General features: G+C 32.8%; 1 protein-coding gene across 2 annotated transcripts; it reads right to left on the bottom strand.

The window, feature by feature from the left end:
• Positions 1–976: 976 nt before the first annotated feature.
• On the bottom strand, positions 977–22,873 carry LOC105322897 (transferrin receptor protein 1). Of its 2 annotated transcripts, none has more exons than XM_034472128.2 (12): positions 22,302–22,873; positions 18,066–18,342; positions 17,704–17,826; positions 11,845–11,950; positions 10,293–10,445; positions 10,066–10,164; positions 9,712–9,914; positions 9,229–9,372; positions 8,940–9,098; positions 7,270–7,480; positions 5,622–5,781; positions 977–2,498 (listed from the first exon to the last, which is right to left on the bottom strand). In XM_034472128.2, exons 1-12 carry the CDS (start codon positions 22,649–22,651, stop codon positions 2,330–2,332), a joined length of 2,154 nt encoding a protein of 717 aa, XP_034328019.2. In that variant the 5' UTR covers positions 22,652–22,873; the 3' UTR covers positions 977–2,329. The 2 variants fall into 2 exon arrangements, with proteins under 2 accessions (XP_034328019.2, XP_034328018.2); XM_034472127.2 differs by having other exon boundaries at positions 10,293–10,448; positions 22,302–22,872.
• Between the last annotated feature and the right edge of the window lie 3,236 nt (positions 22,874–26,109).

A 26,109-nucleotide genomic window follows, 5' to 3' on the forward strand; every position in this document is an offset into this window, starting at 1 on the left:
CTATTTAAACTGAATAAACTCGAGAAAATGCCGAGCATCTCAACAAAACCTATTGCATTAATCTTCCATTACGCAAAAGATAATGCCGAATTACCGATAGAATGAATTGTATTTCAGTACCCCTACATCAGATTTTGCTTAATTTGCGCAGGAAAACAGTTAACTGTTTGATTTACCGAAGTCTCTGTTTGATTTGATACGTAAAAATCACGAAATACAGACGATAGTTTCCAGGTTACAAAGCATAAATAATGAAAACGAAACGAAAATCAGAACAAGCTAACACTAACGTCATGTGTGAAAACTGTTAACGCATTGAAATATTTAGCCTCAATTTACTTCACAAAATCGGCACCAATATATTTTGCATGTTTCAAAATTTCCCTTCATATTCGAACTGTTGCACAACAAGCAAATTCATCATAGTCAGATCGACCCTTTTTCGTATAATGTCATGGCTGCTTTAAACAAAGAACCTCGTTTTAGAAGTATGGAATCAGTTTACCGGATGCCGAACCCGAAGCTATTAAACTGATTGAAACACGCCTTTCCTTTATTATTATTTTCGTAATAACTCAAATTTGAAACAGAATTACACTTTAATTTTTGCAATTTATATTTTCCTTCCCATAAGGATAATTTATGCTAAACTGCGTTGAATTTGCATCGGTAGTTCTTGAGAAGAAGATTTTTAAAAATGCACCCCCCTTTTTCTACAGTTTCAAGGTTTTCTCCGCTTTGAATGCAGATCGGACTTTTATTTCTGCAATTTACATTCGCCCTCCCATAAGGATGCTTTGTGCCAAATTTGGTTGAAATTGGATAAGCGGTTTTAGAGAAGAAGTTCAAAATGTAAAAAGTTTACAGACGGACAGACGGACAGACGGACGGACGGACAGACGGACGGACAGACGGACGACGGACAAAATGTGATCAGAATAGCTCACTTGAGCTTTCAGCTCAGGTGAGCTAAAAACTATTGCAAACAAATAGGTAGTTGCCTCCCTTCCACTACAATTGCACATCCCTGAGTGATTAGAAATATGACATTTAAATGGCTGACTAGACAAATGTTATGACACAAATCATGATCCTTACATTACTGCGATACCAAATTAATACTGATAATTATACACAAATAACAGATTTTTACACACACAAAATACCATAATATTACGCCATGCATAGCCTTTGCAAAATGTCATCTGGCACAGTATTATGACATGATATTTACAATGAATATCATAATTAACACCCATTTCACTTTTTTTCTAAATTAAGAATGACTCATACAATAGCAAACATATTACTTTTTGGACACAAGTACTCTTGTTATTCAAAATTTGTACGAATTATGATTTATCAACACATGGACAAATTAATTATTTTACAAGAAGATCATGATCATGAAATTTGAATTAGACAACAAATGACTTCTTAAAACCAATATAATTCTAGTGGAAACAAATTTAGGGTTTCCTTACGTAATTGTCCAATTTTTTTTTATAATGATTCAAAATAACATATTTTTTAAAGAGGAAGCTCTCAAAACTTTTAATTTACATAAAGGAAAATGGCAAGGTTTTCGTGGAAATTCTTATCTTGTTCATACACACATTAACAGTATCTATACACATAAAAAAATGGCACATTACTAGAAAACTTGCTGCACAAAAGTTGCACACATCAATAGAAAAAAATTTACATATCATATCACAAAACCAGACATACTGATTGAAAATGAAATGGCACAAACATGTACATCACTAAACACATATATATACATGTAATAAAAATCAACAAATTCATTACTGCAGAAGTGGTGACGTGCTGGTGGTTAAGTACTAATTTCCTATAGTCAAACAATACATGTGAGGCAAGAAATGCGTGGATGCCTGATTTACCACATTAAAGTTTTGAGTTTCTTTTTTATATACTATTACACGATTTTTAAAGCTTACTGCATGATTAGTGTAAATCCCCAACGCGGAAATGATATTGACCACTTATACATATATGCTGCATGCACAAAAACATTAGCTAGGAATTGTACAAAATGGGCAGAAAAATCACAAAAGTTAAAAAATTATTTTGCCCTAATGAACTCTACCTACGCAAACAGAAAAGTCAAAGCTTATCCAAAACATTTGATGTTTCAATGATTTAACTTCGATGCCGTACTTAATGATTCAGACATCTCCATTTCATATGTAGCAAATGTTGCTCCAAGATGAGATTAGAAAAGGGAATATGATTTCTTTGGCACATGGTATAGACTCCAGCTGGGTCAAATGGGTGGTGGAGGTGGGGGATAAGGGTGGTCTGTTTATCACGAGAGCTGAAGATATGACATCACTTCTCGTAGTGCCCTATTGATTGCATTCACAATCTGTTGAACCTGATCCCATTTCTTAGTGATGCTGGCAGTTTTTATTGCTTCCTTAAGCAGCTGAGAACTTCCATCAGGCGCGGTGTCATATAACAAAGGACTTGTATACCTACAAATAAAAATGACGAAGTCACATTATCTGGTCATTCCCAGTACGGTCCTTCAATAAACAATCGATCAATTAATCCACACGTGTTGTAAGCTGTAGAAAAACATAGGTAATCATAGATTACTAAGCTCACCGAGACGGAGCATCACCATTATGAGACATCACCTTCATAAGACCACCTTTATCATTTTATATGAAAATCATATTTTATGATCTTGGATATTCATGGATTCTGTTTGGACAAAATATCGTATATCATCTGATAAATTTTTTTTATGATAATCATATGTTCATATGTTAATCAATACAATGATATAAAATTAAATATTGTATCATGTCATATTTATAATATATATCATATAAAACAATAAAATACCGTAATAAACAATAATGAGATATGATATTGTAATGTATGATATGACATTGTATTGTGTTATACCTTATTGTATTTGATCACATAATACAATATCATAAAATATAATACAATATAGTATTATATTACAATATCATATTACATAATACATCATAACATTGAAACATATTATATTGTATAATATAGTATGATATTGTATTGAATGACACTGAAACATATTTTATACATTATATGATATTATATCATATAATACAATATAATTTGATTCCAACATTGTATCTTATCAAATGATACAATATTATGTGATAAAGCAAAATATTATAAAATACATTATTATATTATACATATTGTATCATATGACACAATAATATATATTACAATATCATATAATACAATTTCATGTGATAAGATAATATATCATATAAACCAATATCATATCATACAATATCGTATGATACAATATTATATAATATTACAATATCATATAATACAATTTCATGTGATATAATTCTATATTACTGAAACCAATATCATATTATACAATATTGTATGATACAATATTATAGAATATACAATATTGTATCATAGGCTACAATATAATATTTTGCAATATCTTATGTAATTGTATCATGTGATAAAATAATAAATTAAAAATACAATATAATATTATACAATATTGTATCATAATATACAATACTATACATAACAGTATCATGATACAATATCATATCATAAAATATCCAAAAAATTGATACAATATCATATCGTATGGTATAACTTTTTATAATATAACATATGATATCATATTGTATCATATCAAACAATATTGTTTCATATCATACAATACTATATCATAGGAATCATGTTATATCATTTATCAACAAACACATCTATCTATCGAGCTGGTTTGAGTGAGGTAGGAGATTTCTTTAGCATCCTTGATAATGGAGATCAGGCTCTGCATATAAAGCAACCTCTGCATTTAATTTATAATAAAGTTAAATCAACTATGCAAGCTATCATCTATAAAACATGTGACCTGTTCCAAAAAACTAAACCTCATCCAGCATCCGAAACCTATGGCTCAGATTCAGCATTCAAGCCCATCAGGTGCATTGGTATCATAACACGCATCATCCATGCAAGTTTGGTGAAGCTTGGACCAGTAATAACTAAGATATCATCATCAGAGGGCACTAGCAATTAAAACCTTAACTTCCTCCAGCATCCGCAACCTATGGCTCAGATTCAGCATCCATGCCTGTCAGGTGCATCTGTATCATAAGACACACCATCCATTCAAGTTTGGTGAAGTTAGGACCTGTAATAACTAAGATTTATTTTTTAGCATCCTTGATAATGGAGATCAAGCTCTGCATCTGAAGCTACCTCTGCGATTCATTCATATTACAGTTAAATCAACTATGCAAGTTTGATATAGTACTATCATCTATTAAACATGTGACCTGTTCCTAAAAACTTAACTTTATCCAGCATCCGAAACCAGACTCAGCATTCAAGCCTGTCAGGTGCATCAGTATCATAAGACACACCATCCATTGAAGTCTGGTGAAGTAAGGACAAGTAATAACTAAGATATCATCATCAGAGGGCACCTGTTTCAAAAGCTCTTAAAACCTTAACCTCCTCCAGCATCCGAAACCTATTGCTCAGATTCAGCATTCAAGCTTGTCAGGTGCATCAGTATCATAAGACGCACCATCCATACAAGTTTGGTGAAGTAAGGACCAGTAGTAACTAAGATATAATCATCAGAGGGCACCTGCAACAAAAACTTTAACCAGCTCTAAAAACCTTAACCTCTTCCAGCATCCGAAACCTATTGCTCAGACTCAGCATTCAAGCTTGTCAGGTGCATCAGTATCATAAGATGCATCATCCATACAAGTTTGGTGAAGTTAGGACCAGTAGTAACTTAGATATTGCTATCAATGGGCACCCACAACAAAAACTTTAACCTGCTCCAAAAACCTTAACCTCCTCCAGCATCCGAAACCTATAGCTCAGATTCAGCACTCAAGCCTGTCTGGTGCATCAGTATCATAAGGCACACCATCCATGCAAGTTTGGTGATGTACGGACCAGCAGTAACTAAGATATTGCTATAAAAGGGCACCTGCAACAAAAACTTTAACCTGGTCGAACAACCTTAACCTCCTCCAGCATCTGAAATTTAGGACCCAGATTCAGCATCCAAGTCTTTCAAGTCCATAAGTAGGTCCAGATGCATCACCCATGCAAGTTTGGTGAAGATAGGACAAGTAATAGCTTAGATACAGGACCTGCAACAAAAACTTTAACCAGGTCCGGACGCCGACGCCGACGCCGACGCCGACGCCACCGCCGACGCCGAGGGTATAGCATAAGCTCTCCTTGACTTCGTCTCGGTGAGCTAAAAATCTAAACTCGTGACAATATCCTTTTTTAAGTTGAAAAACCTACAGGTCATTTCTTCATACATTGTCATGTACATGTAAATAATAAACTATATACTCAGTCAGAACAGTACTTGGTACACAAAAGAAACTAAATTTACATACCATTACATGCATCTTACAAGCTTATCGGTACATTAATTCAACTTATCACTATTCATTAAGTTTAATTGTCACTGATTATCTATGTATAAATGTAGGCCTGTTAAAGCCCATAAAAGCTAGCAGAGCAAAACAAAGCCTTCTATGAACTTTAACAGGTATGGTTGCATTAAGCATTCAAGGGAAGTATACCTTAACACTGGGGGAGAAGTTAGAATTTTGTCCACTCCCATCTTGATATCATTCATCCGACGAATTCCCAAAGGAATTCCTTTGTTGACATCAGAGCTGACAAAATCTTGGAAGGCTTTCCCAATGCGAGATAGATTGTCAATGGAGTTACTCAACATTTCTGCAAGGTACAAAGAGGATTGTCATTTATTATTCTTAGCATCATACATGCATTACAGTAAAAAGTGAATCTCTTGTAGAAACTGAGAGGCAGATTCTGATTTTTAGGTAACTTGTCTCACTAAGGCAACCAACAATATTGCTATTGGTCATTGTCATTGTTAGTCCTCGTGAATGGACTGTTGTCTGTTAAATTTTACATTTTTAACTTCTGCTTAAAAACTACATGGCCAATTGTTACACTTTTGATTTAAAGCACCTCAAGGATAAGAGGCATCAAAATTGTGAAATTCATGACTTTACCACCCCCAGGCCTCATAGGCGGGCTCAAATATGCCAAAAAAACCAAAAATTTCAAATATATATTCTCTACTCCCATACATGTCAGAAAAAACTAAATGCGTGGTTACAAGGTTCATGATACCCTCAACTACATGTAAAATTGTGAAATTCATGGCTCCTGGGTCAGGGGTTTAGACCCTAGGGTTGGGCCAATTTTGCCATAAAGTGAAAATGCACTATATCGTAAAAAATTTCCATCTCTATTTCAATATATATTTGAGAAAAACTAAATGTATGGTTTAATGAAGTCCATGAAGCCCCCTACCAAAATTGTGAAATTCATGGCCTCTAGCTGGGTCAGGGGTTCGGGTCCTAAGGTGGGGGGGGGGGGGGTGGATATGGCCATAAAAGACATGGGGCAGGGGTTGCAAATTTTTATTTGGGAAGGGTGACAAAAATGGCTTTGTAGTGAACAATTTGTTTTTAGGTCTATTGAGCAAAAGAGGTAATTTATTGCTGTTGGTCGAATGCTGTCTGTAAACAATTTTACATTTTTTACTTTAAAACTTCAAGGTAAATAGTCACTTTGCTTTATTAAATACTAAATATGTGTTATACTTCAGGAAATCTACTTTAATTTCCTGTGCATTGTATGTTTGTGTGCATATTAAATTAAACTGAATATTATAAAAAACTGACCATAAAAGGCCTGCAAGTTTCTTTTTAACAAAAGTTTACAATTTTTGGCCCCCTTAAGCTAGGGGGTATTTAAGGGCTATGTAATTCAGGTGACCATCAAGGCCTGTGGGCATCTCGTTTTAAAATCAAGTCACTTTTATTTAATCTCTCATTTAACTAAGGACCATCTTTCCTGTTTTCTTACAAAACAATTTTGATAGAAATCAAATCAAATATCAAGATGAGAATGACTAAATATCAGAAATTGAACTTTAAAATTAATGGTAGCAGAAAGATTAGAATAATTTCTTTTAAAATGAATTTTTTATTGGATGCTGTTTATAGTTTGAGATACTGTTAGCTGCATGTAGCTCTATATAGTATGAAAAACATTAATCCGCTATGACACTAGCCGTTTTAATATTCAAGATATCTACATGCATTCAAAAATGTTTTATAGTATATTTAATTCCATGTTTGCTAACTATGAAAATGTTCATGTTCAATATATCAAAGCTCTATATTTTACCAATATCCACATTTGCTTGTGCATTAGACAGGTCTACCAGGCTTCTAGCAAAAACATCATGGATGAACTTGGTGTAGTTTCCCAGGTTGAGTGGAAGTTGCTGGTCGTCCATCAATTGAAGGGCCATAAGGGAGATTACTCTAGAGGCGGCTAGATGATACTGGTCATGGTGCTCCGAGTCATGAAGTACTGCCGAGGTTTCCTCACCGTCCTGTCAGTTACAATGTAAATGTTAAACTTCTCTGTGTTTTAAAGGACATTCCTTTGAACTTTATCTAACAATTTTCATTGTTGTAAAACATGGATATAAAATGAATATAAGTTTTCATATAAAAAAAATTAATTTTAATATGCATTGTAATTCAAAGGCAAGCTTAGTGCAAAGTGTAAGTCTCTAAATATTTCTTCTCGTAAAAGTATAGACAAGACATGAAAGTAGGCCAGATTGATGAACAGACTAATTAACGGGTAAATGCTTAAAGTGCTAGTACTTATGACTATTGTCTCCTTATGTCCTATATATTATACATTTTATGTCCTGTGTATATTATATACCTTCCTTTATTTATGCATGGTCTTTGTGGTGATATTATCATGTGGTTAAAATACATTTTTAAAATCTGCAACTGTTTTTTTGGACTGGAAAAAACAGACTGATGGATGGACATATAGTGATTCATTTAACCCCCCCCCCCCCCAAAAAAAACAACTGAGTTTGCAAGGATTTATAATAATTAAAAGCATAATCAGAGATTGATATTCATTATGCAACCTTTAATGATAATCAAATTGGAGTTTAAACAACAAAATATGTTATAAAAGTTAAAAAATAATAGCAGTCATAAGGTCCATGATCATATTCAATTCAATCAATTCAAAGAGTTAAACATGATGTCACAATTACTTGTTGATATTTAAGGTATTCGATGTATAACGACCACATTTTGTACCTAATAAATGAATGGTCCGATATTCTTAATCAAGACATCATTTTGAAGGTGTTATCAATTAAAATTACTCCACCAAAGGAATTTTCAAAATATTAATTATGGTCCAACTAATTACACCTTGAATTTTGCATTGACGTCTATGGGCATCATATGTTTTAATAAGATATTGTAAAAAGCAACTTTAAATTTGTAAAACTCTCTTGGTTAATACATGCATAAACTTTCTCTTTATTAAAATATGAAATAAAATTAATCATTTACCGCAGATATTTTGACGAAATTAAAATTTTCTTTTTTTCAACAAGGGAAGATAACTCTTTAAAAAATTTTAAGGTGCAAAATGACCAGCTTCTTATATGTTGTCCATCTTGCGAATTTGGTTCATTTCACTTTCATTGTTATCTAGCAATACATATTTAACTGGTTTAAAAGGATTCAAAATTGTTCAATATCCCTTCATTATACATTGAATACCTTAACTTTATGATATGTTTTTTAATCATAGGTACAAAGTGAAGCTTAGCAGACTTTGGACTGTGTTTTGTTCAAAAGATCCTGCCTTTACTTCTATAATAACTACGTTTGATTTTAAAACTTAAAACACTCTGTTCAGTCTAAGGAAAAACTATCCAATTTTTTTCACTGGATAGAAAAAAAATGACCATATTACCGGGGTTAGTAAAGTGATAAAACAATTTTCCTGATCTTGCGTACACAGACCTTGATTTGCTGGACACTGTATCCAACACTAATGACCACAGTTCCCTGGCTGTGAAGGGTGTTACGAATTATCTGGTTGCCATGGGATACAAATGGATTGACAGGTTGATCATATTGCCAGTCTGCTATCGTAAACTGCTTGTCTTCTGGGTGAGGAACCTGATGAATTTCAAAATTGATTCCAGAATTTGTTCTCTTGTGATATAATAACAGATACAAATGAATGGGTGTTAAAAACTTGATCTGTTCTCAGTTATATTCAAAGGTATAGAGAAAAAAATCAAAATACCTGATGTAACACTTGCTGAATAAGTTTATGCAAGGCTGGGCTTGATGCAACCTCAAACACAGTTTTTTCAGTGGATGACCTTTCTATGTAAAGGTCAAGGTCAATATATGCTATGGTCTGCTCTCCAAACACATACTTATTTGCCTAAAAACAAAAGAGAACCCAAAAGTTAACATATAGATTGTATAAAGACTTAAACTAAGTTTCTTCAAATGCAGTTAATGTACTGTAAATTCCTAATTATATGTGAGTAATTAATATTTGCGTAAAATCATGAGAAGCACATCTCGCGGATTTAAAAATCTTGCTTTAATTTTTCGGATACATGTTAACTATTATTAAATTATTGAATTATTAAAATTTGGCGTTCATGATTTTACATTCTCACAATCTGATGAAAAACGATTCAAACACGGAATTAAGTACTCGCGTAAAATAAGGAATCTACAGTATCATAATAGTAAAGATATTGAAAAAGAATACCTTTATATACTCTGATAACCCTTTCATTGATTTCCCTCCACCCCATGAACAGAAGCGGACACCCCTTCTGGGACCCCATTTCTCTGCAAATTTAATGTTGGCAAAGGCCTGGGCCATTTCCAGTAAATGGGCTGTTCCAAGGTCAAGGTCAGAACCACCTGCCACTGATTCATCTCTTACTGCTCCAATGACAACAAATCGATCTGAAACAATAAAGGTAAAGATGTTGAAGAGTTAAACAAGGGGGGGAAAAAGAGATAAAATATCTCTGGGAGAGAGAGAGAGAGAGAGAGAGAGAGAGAGAGAGAGAGAGAGAGAGAGAAGGGGGTTTAAGAAAGAGTCTCAGCCAATAACCTGATTCCATGTCCCCGTAAATAGTGCCCATCACATTAGAAATGGTTTCTTGAGTGTAAATAACATTTACTTTCATTTCCACAACAGCAGCAGGAAAAGCTGAAATTGATTATAAAAGTCTTAGAATAATATTCACAATGCAGATCAATATAATTCATAGTTTGCACTCATACTTAAATGGATATATAACATTAATGTAAAAGAGGAAGAAAAACATGTTTACTTACTGGCATTGTTTGGATTTATCCCCAAGTACGACTTCTTCCCTGTTTCAGAGGCCCACTCATCAGGGGCAATAACTCCACCATCACGTAATTCTCTCAACATTCGGTTTGAATCACTGCTAGTGACAAGCTGAACCGGAACATGAAAGTTCTCATCTTCTGAGGAAATTATAGACAAATATAATATTGAAACATTAAAGAGATCTTAAAATTACAAATTCAAATTTATTCCTGATAGTAGACCAATTCTTAATTCAAGAGATTAAGGGCATTGGCAACCTTCCTGGTTTCTGGACAAAATTTTTCATAAATTCTTAAATGAATTTATACGTGTCAATATAGACAACAACAGACAATAGAGACCCCTCTTTCCATCCTTATTAAAAAAATATTTCCAAAAATATTAATTTCGCATTCAACATTGATTTCAATGTAATTCAAGGAACAAATCCCAATAATTAATATTTGAAAGGAGCAATTTTTTTATGAGTAAGATATGTGATTATAAATTAAATGATACATATCATTGTAAATCGATTTTATATGATATCCTACTGATAATGAAATAAAGGGCGAATATTTTCAGAAAAGTATGAACCTAAATTTGCTCTTTCCTATTCAAGAGTTACCGTCCTTGATTTTGTCACTGTACACACACACAGTAAATAATACAGATCATTAACAATTATCTATACCGGTACTTATCTTTGAGGTATCAAGAGAGAAGAAGGTTCTAATATTTTTGAATTCCTAGTTAGCCTTTAGGCGTGCTCTAAGAGAGCAATAGTAACTCATTATTTATTGTCAGAAATGTCTCTTTTACAAATCAATAATTAAAATGTGAGTCATTGAAAATTCTGACTTAGCAATGAGGTCAGTTTAATTTAGAAATAATCTCATTGTCCACAAAATAAAGCAGCTATGAATAGTTTATGTGTATATAATATTTCATGCATATACATGTATATGTGTGTACTGTACTATAATATCAAAACAATATGTATGAAAATAAATGAATTTAGACTCTCGGTCTACTGTCTTTTGTTAAAGAGTATCGGAGTTAATCAATGTTTGGTTCACTTCTTTTTTTTTTATTTCGCTCGTCAATATCTTAAAGATGTTGCGATAGGTCTGACCCCCCCCCCCCCCCCCCCCCCCCTTCCTCGGTCGTATGTCAATAGTAAATAAGAAAACGAAAGATCATTTAAAATCTTTCTCACAATGTTTGCCATATAGGAATTTGCTCCTCTCTTTTCTGAGACACATGTAGCCTGCTTGTTGACGCAGAGCGATATATAAATATCGCTTCATCTTTATACATGACAGTGATGACATATTTTGTTTACCTCGGAAACACTGCTTTTTTACCATAATATTCAAAAAGAGCTCATATTACGGGAGACTACTCCCAGTTGGAAAACAATTCAAGAGGGGTAACTCTAATTCATTGTTTAAAAGAGAAAATGCAGGTGCGGAATTTTTAAATCCGGAGCACTTCGTTGCCAATGCCCTTAAAAAGAAACATCTGTAAATTGCTTCTTGTTGGTTGACTTACTGAGCTCATATGCTACAGATTCGAGCTCGTGGAGAGACATCGCCGAGTCTGAGGGATCTTGGTACAACAGTATGCCAGACACCGACTCCAAAGAGGCAAGGCGTATCTGTAGGGGAAAAAAAAATTAAGTTCTAATCACTGTCAACTTAATTATGCTTTCAATTATCCTTCTATAAAATACAATCATGTGCAATATAATGTACACTTTAACATCAGTTCTTATAATTCTTCTTTATCCTTGAATTCCATTTCTACATACCAATATATTAATTGATTCATTGTTTTACTTGAACATATCTAATTGATAAATGAAAGAATTTTACAACTAAACAATTACAGGTATGCATTCAGTCACAGACATTTCATGTATTTTTTAAAATAAAATTAAAAGAGATCATAATTATCCAAGACTTCTTCAAACAGAAAGTCAATATTTTATGTTATCATGACTGATAAGAGTTACCACCCATTAGTTTTCTCCGAGGAGACAGGTAAATTCTTGATATACTGGGCAGGTAAGTAGTACATGTATAATATAAAGATTTCCATTGGTGAGACAGCCCCTTAACTTTTCAACAAGACCATTACAACTGCATTAATGATGTGTTATAAAAGAGACAAACAGATTTAATGTTTGATGGTTCACAGAGAACAATAAAACGTTTGCATTTTATCGCTAGCCCCATTACATTTTATTCTTACAATATCGTGAAAATCCTTTGACTCAAAGGTAAACCTTGACGGAATGTTTTCCTAATCTGAAAATCTACACGTGGTGAAATTTCACACTTCTGCCTTAATAACCAAAACTGTCAGTTTACATTAATATGATTGAGAATGAGTTTGTCTTTGAAAAATCTCCGAAGGTCTCCGCGTGTTTGGGTTTATAATGATAGATCAAATAATTTTCAGCAGACTGCCTCAGGGAAATCTTTCAAACGTGTAAATCTGACTTTTTAAATCAAAAACTTCATATCAAATAATTGAAAAGATATTTCAAATATGGGCTTTTAATTTTCAGATAAGATCATTCTTTGATGTTTCTGTGTATATTCAGGTCTTTCAATGAAGATGAGAATTTCAATTTAACCATTGTGTTCAATCATTTGGATCCAATTAAGAAATCTGGATATAAAATCTTCAATTTAACCAGATCACACACATTATCCCTTTTATTCAGGTAAAGAAGTGCGTTAAAAAAGAGAGTCAAAAATAGGAAGTTAACAACAAAAAGACAACAATAAAACAGGTACCAGCTGTTGTCATATATTTTTCTCATAATATATAATTATATATAATTTTCACCTTCTATGGTTTATTATATAGGTAGACTGTCTGGGTTTAATAAAAAAAATTAAAAATTATTTTGAGAAAAATATGTTACGTGAGGTACTGTCTGTGAACAAAAAAAAAAACAATGTATGGCCAATAAGATGCGACTCATTTGAAAAATATGAGTTCAAATTAGCTAGGTATGTAATTGGAGCCATGTTTTTTATTAGATTTTTTCAATGAAGAGAATTTTTGTTATTAAAACCTTGGGACTAATAATAAAACATGCACCCTAAGAAAAACCAATTTATTGTTTTAATGCAACTAGTATATTTTTAAAAGTTCATTCAAAGTTTAAGACCCCATATAAAAGTACAGTATACATTACTGTAGATTCCTTATTTTACGCAAGTACTTAATTCCACGATTCAACGGTTTTGCATCAAATAACGAGAATATAAAATTGCAAACGCCAAATTTTTATCATAATTCCAAATAGTTTACATCAGTCCGAAAAATAATCGCGAGGTTTTAAAATCTGTGGGATGTGCTACTAGCGATTATACGTGGATAATAATTCCTTGCGTTTAATTAGGAATTTACAGTACATGTAAATCTATGTAACCATTCCTTAATATGTGTATAGAATTATGTCTATAACATTTTTCCTTAATTAGTTAACCATAAATGTTTGCCTTAATATTGCTTGATTATGATCTGAGGTGTTCCATTAAGATTGAAGAAAAAATAATAAAGTGGAGTGGTTATGTGCATAGAACTGCAAGGATGAAGGTTTTTTTATTTCAAGTAGATCAGTCAGGAAAGAATAACCGGGGTAATCAAATTAAGTTACCTTAGACAAAATAAAATGAATGTGTCAATATTAATCATTTTCCAATACAATTACTTTAGTTAAAAGTTGCAGGGTGTGGAGTACCCTACTAATCAACAGGAGTGGTCAGTTCTGACTTACTTAGCAAACATGATGATTTACCTCTCATATTAAAATTCTGGAATACCAGAGAGAAAGAAAGAGAGAGAGAGAGCGAGCGAGCGTGAGGGGGGGGGGGGGGGAGACCTTTTAAATTTTTAAATAAATTTGTAATATAGTGGAGAAGATTAATTTTAAAAAAACTTTAATATTTTTTTTAATCTGTTTATGATTATGCATGCAAAACTAAGCTCAGACATCTATGTTTTTTTTTTTTTAAAAAGCATTCATGTTTTAATTCAAAACAGGTATAATGGATATATCTAGGGCTAAATTCTGCAACATTCTACCTTAATTAATACACCTGGTAATGGAACACCTACAAGTACTTGTTTTGAAATTAGGCAATCTACACAGACTGATATCCGCCAAGATTAAACCCATTTCACTATAACTAGACTAATTAAATGGAATAATTGGAGTAGTTACAAACATATACATTTGATTGTTTAATTGCACAGTAGTAAAAGACAACAAGATTTTTTAAACAAGAATTCGGTAACGGATGTTCAGAAATAGCATACAGATTTCAATCTCCTCCCATCAAAGTACATGTATTACCAAATTCTGTGATCGTGAATTATTTTCAATTGCTTTAAATGTACTTTTATGGCTGAAAAAAAAGAAGCCAGACATATAATGAATTATATGGATTCTAAAACATGACTTGGAATACTCACACGCAGATAAAAATGTATGCTGGTTAAATGTGGAATGAAATATCATTGCATAAGATTGATTTTAAATTGACTCTAAAGGTACTGCTAGCAAGCTCACAAATAATACCCACACTAAGAAAATATAATAACTCAAGTATTTCTCTATTGGAAAGTAATGGATGCACCATTTTTCTTCCAGTGACCTTGAATTTGCCCAAATGATCAAAACTCAAGGTCATGACATATTTTTTAGGTCACAGGCAATCTTTGTGTCTAGTTTTCACTTCAAATCATTCTCCATTACAAGATATGGCCTAGAAATAAATCATGCCCTTGACCTTAGACTTGCCCAAATGACCTTGTGTCAAAATCATGACACACCCTCAGGTCATAATTGTTCTTTGTGTGAAGTAAGAACTTTCAATGTTTCTCCTTAAAAATATATGGACTGGACACAATTGCAAAGACAGACAGATGGAGAAGGTCATTACTGTATTTTCCCCAAACTTTTTGTTTGGGGGAGGGAGGGGGGCATACTACCCTATAGGCAACCAAATACTTATCATGGAATGTATTTTCTTATGATATCTGTGACTCAGCCTTCGAAGACCAATCATTTTGCACACCTTAAAATCATGGATGGTTATCACTGTTGCTAGCCAATGGTTTCTGATCAGCTAGCCTTACTCTCCTTATAGTTGTGGATCAGAAGCCCTTGGCTCATGATGATGTGAGGTTATAGATACAATTCTCATATGTGTTAATTCCATCAAAAGTCACAAGGCTTTTGTATATAATAGCAAAAAAAAATAACATTTAATTCCAACCAAAACAGGATTCAGACACCGGACTAGAAAAAAATGTTTTTAATTATTTCAAGATTTAGTTTAATGTAAAAAAAACCCCAATAATTTAAATGTCAAAGATTTGTTATAAGAGGAAAATTCTGGCACTTAGCAAATTCGATTTATTTTTTTGAAATATCTTTGAGAGGGATGGGAATGTGAGAGATATATCTGACTAGAATGGCTAGAATTACCACGCAATATGAAATTTGCTGTCAAGAGAAAAAAAAGAAACAGCAAAAAATCTTTAAACATTTTCTTCTGATCATCTTTCTCTTATCAGCTATTATATATATAGCAACATCAGGGCAGTTCTCAAGTCACACTTTTTGTCACAACTTCACAACCTTGGCTCTTAAGTGTTTCATTATCACAATAGCAATGTGAAAATTCTTTAGCTTCTATCATCAATTAATTACCATTTAGAAATACATACGTTTTATCTCTAAACAAGAGGCCTGCAGGCCTTGATGGTCACCTGAGTACCATGTCCCTTAGATTGATATCAAAGTGTCCCATGTTTACACTTTAAACTTCATTTTGAAGTCTAAACCCTAATCTGAGGCTCCTCTGACTGTTATCCCACTTTTACTTTATATTTGAAGTTGGAAAAACTTTCATTTATGAAAATGTGAAGAAAGGGGGGGGGGGGTGGCTCAAAAGTCAGAGGAATTTTTGATGATCTATACCTTAGCTTCAGGAGGCCATCAATTGCAAACTTTTGGTAACAATGCACATCTACACATTGTGTCCATAATTATGTCTAGCACAAAGTTTCAGGAAATTTCATGCATACAGCAGTTACAAAGAAGTTGCATTAGGTATAATTAAAAAGTAAGTTGTTTTAAGGAGTATCATTAATAAGCAAATCTTCATGTTTGTATTTCAATTCTTTTTAAATTTGTAAATTTCAGTTTAATGAAAAAAAGATTACATATTCGATACCTTTACGTTAACCTTCAAGTAAATATAATTTTCTGAAATAGTAATTGTATTTATCTCTTTTCTATTTTTTTTTTTTTTAAATCTTTGCTAAATAATGCAAGCATTTATCTGTAAATGCTTTTTCAAAATTTTTTATTCTGGATTTTTCTAGTGATTAAGGTGACCAAAACATGGGCATTAGAAAATATTGCCATTTATATCACTTTAATTAATATACTGGTTTATGATTAAACGGTGCTGATTTCTATCAAAGCTCTGCATGTGTTTGTACACTCACATGAGACAAGAGACAGATGAAGCACTGGTGTAAATAATTAGCTAGAAAGGATTAGATATGCCACCCTTCACTTAATACTGTAGATCCTTAATGAAATGCGAGCAAAAATCGTGAGAAAACTTGCTTGCTAAACAAAAAATTCCTGTGATTTGCGTGGGGTAACCAACATTATCAAAATCTATGATAGCTAGGTCACTGAAGGAAAAAAAAATTATATAGGTCTGTTTTATTTTCACACCTTTTGACCTTCGTGAACTAATCAACATTCTACATGCCACTTAGAAAACTAAGAGACAAAAATTTTCAATTGTTATAATTCATGTTCTTACCCATAAAAGGATATTAAAAATTTTCACATTTTGTGCCCAAAAATTTATGATCACAAAGTGACTCATAAGTCTAAAATAAATCTGTTGCAAATTGTTTCTTCTTCAAACACTACTTTAATTTAGTCAACTAATTTTGGAAAATATTTCATGTGAAATGAATTCACATAGTTTAGATTTATCTGGGAGTGTATTTATTAATTGCAATTAAAGAGTTTGCAGTATGAAAAACCAATTACAAAAGGAAACATAGGTTGCATTTTAATACACTGTCTTATATGTATGGTTTTATGGAATTATTAGAATTCATGGTGGCTCAATTTTTCATGGTATTTGTTGAAAGCCCTCCCCCAGGAATTTAATTCCTCAAAAAAAACAAATTGTTAACTTTCTACTGAAACTGAAAACCCACACATCCTTGAAATTACATCTCCATGAATAATGAAAAAAAACCCAAAAATTCACATAAAGTGACCCCCAAAAAATTAAATGATATTCCACAATATATCTTAATTACCTTCTTTCACTTTCAAAAATAGAATACCTTTTCTCGAATGGAAATCTCTCCAAGTCTCAGCAAAAGGACACAATTCTTTAGTGAGATAATTGATTTCTTTATATGGTAGATATCTTGTCTTCGTCCATAGAAGCCATATACAAGGTGACCCTAAAATTGATAATAAAACAAAATGATTTTAATAATTTTTTTTTTTAAATCCCATATAAAAGTTAAATATATAATCAGAAATATATTGAAACACTGCAGTCATAGCTCAATTCTCTTATACAATCATTTTTAAGACTTAAGGAAATGTTAATGAGTATCCTATATATATTATAAGCATTAATCCAATTTAATTATAAACATGTTTGCAATAAGTTTCTTAGAGTTTACAGAATCCTTACTCTTGCTCTTCCTGGAATTGCTACAATGGAGCCACCCTCCTTTTTGAGGGGTTCTGTAGAGTTCTTTCCTCCATACTTCAACACAAGTACTTCATCTCCCGATTTAGACAAGGTTATCTCCGAGGGATTATCTGCATCAAGGGAGGGAACTTCTACTGTGTACTGTGCAGTTTCCACTTTGTCCAAACGCAAGTTTTTTAGAGTCTCATGAATGTAAGTTACCATTCTTTTATCCGATGACTCTCCCGACTTTTGAGTGATAACTGATGTCATTTTTCTAAAAAATAGATAAAATATTTGCTGAATAAATCGATCATACGGTCCAGCCAATATTCTGTAAATATGAAAACGTGTTGGCATTTTTTTGGCAGTTAATCAACCTTAAAATTCTGTATAACTTGCAAAGTGTATTTGATGGACAGTGAACAAAATCAAGGACCATCTAAGTTTTTGAATTGCCTTCAATTGAGGTTCTTCAATCTCTTAATTTTGGCAATAAACTGTAAAAATCTTAATAAATTAATAATAATATATTAATTTTTTTAAATGCCAAAAATTGATACAAAATGAATTAGGGTATATAACATGGTGTAACCATATACATATTTTATCATTCAATACCTTGAAGATTGGGTATTTCAGACTAAAAATATTGCTTTAATTCATAATAAAGAAGTTTCCAGAGTAACAGATTTATTTTTTTCACAGCTCCAACAGGAAATCTTTGTAGACTCTTGAGATTTTCCCCCGTTTACTTTAGCAACTGCCTCCTCAATAGATACAAAGGGCCCTTTGAACAAGATCAGTGATGCTAAATGTTGTCCCTTATAATTATGAAATTGAGAAACCCTTAATGCACTTCTGAGCAAGTCTGCATGCAACCATAGCGCTAGCATGCTTGAGTATGGTGGAAAATTACACACAATGCCTTTTGAGCCATACAGATTTTAAATTACAAGGTTTTGCGACAACAATTAAGCCAACTGAAAAATTGACAAAAATCATTTTTACATTATTAAAACGAATTATGCGTCAACCATAACAAAAGGTGCCATTCTTCATTTCAGTGAAAAGTTGGCGGGGGCAAAGTATAATCAAGTGATAAAGACAACTTCCACAGGATTTAAATCTATCTTTTGATTTCATTTTGTCGTCAAAAATTTCACACCCCTATATAATGCACCTCTTCAGAAAAGCTTGTTATCCAAGCATGTTTGCACTCCCTTATCAACCAAAAATGAAGGTGAATTAGCACAGTTCATTTGTACCATAATGCCCCTGAAGTTTAAACCTGTGCAAAAATGATATTTGCCGAGAGACTTCAAAGAATGTGGTGTTAAAGAATACATTATACGCTATATTGATTGTCAGATAGCTTTCAGCAGCTTGCACCAGTTTTTTTAACGATTATACCCCAAACTATACCTTACTAATCACCATAATTACCAGGTATTAATTATTTTACAAAAATCCTGTACCTCAGTCCCCTAATTTCATGGAATGTCACCCATAACCTGAGATGAGAATTATGAATTTAAAGTTATATCAACAGAGGACGAAATCCTTTGATAGCAGACATAGCTTTTTGTGCGATGGCCAAAATATAGGATTCAGACTTCTCATGGTATATTTCTAGGTCTTTATAATGCAGTAGCCGTAAGCACAGAATAAAAGCTGTTAACATGATGAAAAGTTAACAGACCGAATATTTTTAGTGCCGTATCAAAAAAAATTCGTAAAGGTCAAATTAATTGAAAAGATCCAACAGGTTTATATTAATACCCAGACTGGCAATTAGTTTATATGTGCAGTGCAAAAAATGTGACCGTCTCATTCTATGCAAGAGAAAGAAAAAAAAAATGAAAAAAATAAAAAGATTTATCCAGTACAGAAAAACAAAACGATGAACAAATAGGTAATTAGGTAAATTATTCTTCTCTCGGATGCATGTGTTTATTAGCTCTAGATAAGGGTTAATCTTTTTGCACTTCACTTATATTGTTTAATGTTGATGTCAATATAGACATACTTACAGTGATCGGGGAAGTAAAATTCAGTGTTATATCAAAGAAGCACTACGTTCATAAAAACAATGTCATTAAACTGAGTGCTTAATTAATAAAATCAGTTTACTAATTGCAATATTTATATCCAGTGAGATGAATAATCACATAACAATTTTAACTGTTCCTGTATAGATGTCATGGTATTAAGACAGTTTCCTCTCCCTCCTCCCATGCATGGAGATCTTGAGGGGTGGGGGGGGGGGGGGGTCAGGGTGATGTGGACTGGAAAATCTTAGCTTATTAAATTAACATTGTAAAGGAACTGAAACTACGCCTTGGACCCCACTAGCAAAGAAAAAATCCGGATCCCCTCCCCCAGAAAAAAAATTCCTGATCTGCACATGCCTTCCTAAAAAATTTAAACATTAAAACTCCAAAATTCCTAAGAGTGCGCATGGAGTTAATAAGCTCAATTTTTTTTTATCCAATACAAAATCTGCAATTGTATTATCGTTTTCTTTTATGGTCTACCTGACTGAATACAAAAGAACAAACTCGCTTGGGGCTAGACAGCATTGTTATGAGAGAGAGAGAAAATGAAAAATAATTTTTGTCGTGCACAAAGGAAAATAGAGACAGGTGAAGCAAATTAATCGGACCACTGCATAGTCAGATCGGATCTCTTCAAACAAATAGACGCACCGTCCAGAAAAATAAAAATCACTGTACATATAACCTCAGCTTGCTCTAGCTGTCATACGCATATGTACCAAGAGGAGCGAATTAACCAGCGATTATCGTCTAGATTTCTATCGCAATTTACGAACCATTTTGTCGATTATCCGATTTCTTTCATGAACTGATGTATCATCATGCTTGGTTCTTTTAAATGGCTGATCATTATCGACTGTGAACATAACAATTGTAAAGAGGGTATCTCCTGTAACGGCGATAATGGCTGTCTTCGAATGTTTATTTGCGATAGGAAATCTCCCAAACGAGTAATACCTGGTCGAGATAAATCTTGTACATGTGTAGTACGTAGTAAAATGCCAACAAAAAAGTTATCATTCTGTTAGAGTGATTAAATTTTATAATAAACCAAAATAATATATTAATACTAGTACTTCATTTCTTCTTTAATTATAAATGTAAAAAAAGATAAAACCAAAGTGCATGTGAAAGAAAGAAAAAACTCCGTATCTCATCTACTTTTCAATTAGAATATGATTAGGGTCATTTATTTAGGGACATGTTATTCAAATGAAATAATGAAAGCTCGTCATCCAAAGGCAGGTAGCAAAGGGAACGGGTGGGTGCTAGTTACATTTCTACTTTCAAAAAATGTACTTTATATATTCATATTGATATTTGGAACTTCTATATATAGAAGTAACATCATCGTTGCTAGCCTTGGGTTCGTGAGAAGCAGTGCGGATCAGAAAACCTTGGCTAGTGAAGATGATGCAACATATACTGCCAACCAAGGTCCCTTGTTTTTTTGTCACTCATTTAGGATTAAAAAAAAACCCAAATCAATGCTATATGTTACTGCTAAATGCCATAAACTTACAAATGTTTGAACTCAGCACTTATAAAATATATTATAATTGTGGCATTAGTTGTGAATAAACATGAATACATTATTTTATTAAAAAATAAAATGAAGCTAAGGAGACTGTAAATATTTACTACTTCATAGTGAGTTTCTTTTGGAGTAAACACTCTCATGGTTTTCAAATCAGGGCTAGGCATTTTGGACAGTCAATTTTATGGGCAGGGATTGGTGTGTGAGGCGGAGGGGGGGGGGGAGGCTAGACACTTTGATACACAAAGCTAGACACTTTGATACACAAATCTTAATGTAAACTTATGAATTTCACTATGTGCATGTTAAAACCATATTTTAAAGATCAGATTTCAGATTTGTGACAGTTAAGTACTTTCTCAGATAACACACCCCATTATGCAATGTCACCTGTAAACCGTCTGCTCTCTAATGTGTATTTACTTCCTTGCAGATGCATTTTGTCTTTTGCTATACAAAAGATCACAGACATTAAATGGGTTAATAAGAGGTGATTGTATTAATATTAAATTGTTAGCGGGGCTATTTTGATCAAATACATATAGGTGAACATGTAATCAATTACTGTGTTGAACACCTGTCGTAAATCTGAACGTTAATCTGTTAATCCACGACTCCTAATCCGCCAAACATTTAACCTACCCCGCTGTGTCTGTAATCCTTCGACCTGACATCAAATACATCACATTTTCATGCACCATTTCCAGTTGATCTGCATCGAACCCATCGGTACGGAGAGTGTAGTCGCAGGGCGTTTTATCGGTATAAATCTGACCATCATGAATATAATAACCCACGAACAGCCCAACCAACAAAAATACACTGATGATCAAAACCACCAAAGAAAAGGTCCACGTGCTGACGCAGCGTCCCGCGGGCTTCCGGGCGCTGGGCCCAGCTTCAGTATCACACAGACGACGTACGTCGTTTGGGTCCACGGAATCGACGGAACTCCATGATCGAAACGACTTCATACTCTTTGGTGTCGCCATTTTCAAGTAAATCTTTCTCAAGTCATTTGAAGTGTTTTCACCTGAGGGTATTTAACTAAGTTCGCGGGACGGTATCAGAAGTGGTAAAAATCTCAGGAGCAGATGGCAGTGTTGACGTACCGACAAAACAGGAAAATTATCTCGAAGGAAGGGGTGACAATAATTAGATTTTACACGATTTACAATGGTAATCCCCACAATTGTATACAATGCGCTTTGAACCGAAATTGTCAAATTATGCAACGATTTAAATGTGTGTTTAAACCCATGCAGACGTTTAAAAATCCCAAAATGCCGTATATTTACGTGATCAATCTTTCAAGGTATTTTTTATCTGTAGTTTTTCGAAGAATAAAAAGACGAACAGATAAAAGGAAAGCAGAATTAACACCAAAATTTTAATAAATTTTATTCCGACAATAGTTTCTTTTCCGTTTACTCTGGGCTGCATGTATCTCGATTTTAAAATGATTAATTTTAATTAGACATAAAAGTGTCTCTCTCACCCACTTTGAGAGATAAATCTCATAAATTAAAGGATAAGTGTCTCTTCATTTTTTCTCTTCCAAATATACGACAAGACTAAAGAGAAACACATTAATTCTCCAATTAGAAAAATGTTTTGTTTTTATGTTTTATCTCTTAATCTGTGAGATATTGTTCAAAAATCAATAATACAACATAGTGCCTTGCCAAATGACTGTATCAATTTATTAAGGTAAAAAAAGACCATTTTCTGCTTTATTCGGCAATATAGTTGCGAAATGTGTAAAATTGCCGAGTAATTTACGCCAATAATTTGCGTAATGATATAAATACAGTATTCATATAAATGGTAATCTTTTATTACATGTATCTAAATAGACAAGTGTGGAATACTTAATTAATTGATCTTCTTGTTGAATTTTACCGTCCGTCTTTCTTTAAAGAGAGATAACTACAAAAAAAGCACCACACGATATTTTATACCCGTCACAAAAAAAAAAATTCAACATACACTGTACAACCCGCTGACCAAAGTCTTTCATATACATAATGTAGCTGTATAGGAGGCTCTTTAGATCAATGCATGTTACACGTATTTTATAAAACGAATAATCATGGTCAACTAACGTTATCCCTTTTTTTCTTAAAATAAAGTTCGCTTCATTTAATTGTAAAGTCTTATACACGTGCAAACAACTTTGAATATCTTAAGAATTAAAATATTACTGTGAACTGTCACTCATATTCTTCTGATGATATTTTTAAAGAGGGGGGTGGGGGGGGGGGGGGGGGGGTGTTCAAGACCAATGCAAATGATACACATGTTTATCTTAACATATGTACGTAATATCTTGTAAAAGGGATTTTAAAGCAATATGAGCTGCATTTTTATGCTGAATTTTTGTTGTTGCGATAATGTTATTTTCTTCTATAATAACAAAAAAAACGTTTTTAAATTTTTGTTAGCCATATTTTTGTGGGAAAAGCCTCTAAGAAGCTTTATTAAGCAAAATTGAATTATTATCATCCTGTACAAAAATAGGTCTGCTATATATTCCTCAGGAGAGAAATATTTATTTTGACAAAAATTAATGTTTTTTTCAAATCTTAATTATCATTAAAGTTTAAGTTACAAGCAAACTTATCAAACTAGCAGGTTTTTGCAGCAAAATAAAATTCTAAAAAATACAGCTCATTTTGCTTTAAATTGAAGGTATACTCTTTTATGAAGTAACCGTATATGACCGAAAAGGTCATGAACTTTTTATCCTTTTTTTTTTTAACTTATGCGGACTTTGGACCGTAACTTGAGACGATTAATAAGTACTAAAACCGAAATCGCTATAGATAATTCAGATGGTAACAATCCGAAACGAGAGTTAACACTATCAGATCAACTGTTAACTACTTCTCGCATTCTCTTCATTGTTCAGTATGATTTATCAGCGGAATATGCAACTGTCAAATTAAAAACCTTCACAGCAGCTAGTACAACAAAGCAATTACTTTTTGTACAGTGCACCAAGTCGCGAAATCATCCATCAATTTTTACCGAAAAAAGCACAATTCATTTTCTTAATTCGATAATTTCTGTAGTTTGTCCACACATCAGGCTAGATTAAGGACGGCGGAGCGTCAAATAATCAGTGCGGGAATTTCATATGCAAAAAGTTGATAACATATTAATATCAATCACATCTATATTTATACGACTACGTACATGTATTTTTTTTCCCTCCGCATCATGAAACACGGTTCGACCGAATGAGTGTTCACTGTACATACTCTCTGACGATATAAGATTTTACACCTGTTGTTAAATTTAGCTCTAAACTAATTACAACCTATGCCATATACTGGCTCTATCACCAAAATAAAAAAAAATATTCATTATATTCAGTGAGTTCCGAAAAGCGAAATTTCGATCGAATGACGTACGGTAGCCTTGCACTACTGATTTTTTAGATCGCTTGATGAATCGGATTTTGCAGATAAGCAGAATGTGTGTATGAATACGCCTTCTTTCAAAATAATTATTCATTGACTCATCCTACCTGAGAATTTCAAATATACATGGATTAAAAATAAAGTATGTTTCCACAAAGTTTTAATCAAATTGAAAAGTACACAATGTAGGATTTTATTTCGTATGTACCAACCCCCTCCTCCCTACCGCCTGCAACAAATCCTTCCAACATTAACTGATTTATCTAACAACAATGGGCATGCATACATTTTAAACGTTTGATTTATCAACAAAGTGTTGTGAACAAAAAAAAAGTAGATTGTAATTAATTAATTTGGTTTTGTTTTTGAAAATCGGCAATTTCCAATATCTTTATATATGTAGATCGAACTCTTCACCCCAAATAGATTGATAAAAAGATTGTTATACTGTGAATTTTGATTCACCTCGAACTTGAAAAAGATGTGACATCGAGTTGTAAATATAAAGAATATTAGATATGGGAAATACCCCCCCCCCCCAACCAACCAAACACACACACCACAAAAAGAGAGAAAAAAAATCACGTTTTGTGAACGATTTATCTTTTATTTCTGAAATTGAAAAAAATATCATTAATGAAAGATTTATGATAGATTTTCTTAACATGGTTAGCGTATACGCCAATCTCTTTTTAAAAACCATCCTCGCCAGAGTGTAAGGAAAAGGGGGTTGATTTACACTGGTAACGTTCCATTACACAACCGGATTCTATTAAAGAATTAAAGTATTAAAAGTCCTGAAAGCTTTGCCTGTTAACTGCATTTTTAAAACAAGAACTGCGAATTATTTATTTTAAACAAACAAATATTGACTGTTTTTTAATGCAGCAAATATTTACTGAGTTTTGACAAAGAGTTGGGTAATGAAATGGTATATTTTATATATTTTATAAAAACAATTATCTAGATCAACAGTTTGAAAGAAATAATCATTTCCGAAAAAAAATTATATTTTAGTACATTAC

This window comes from Magallana gigas, chromosome 8, assembly GCF_963853765.1.
Source record: "Magallana gigas chromosome 8, xbMagGiga1.1, whole genome shotgun sequence".
In the NCBI taxonomy this organism is placed as follows: Eukaryota; Metazoa; Mollusca; class Bivalvia; order Ostreida; family Ostreidae; genus Magallana; species Magallana gigas.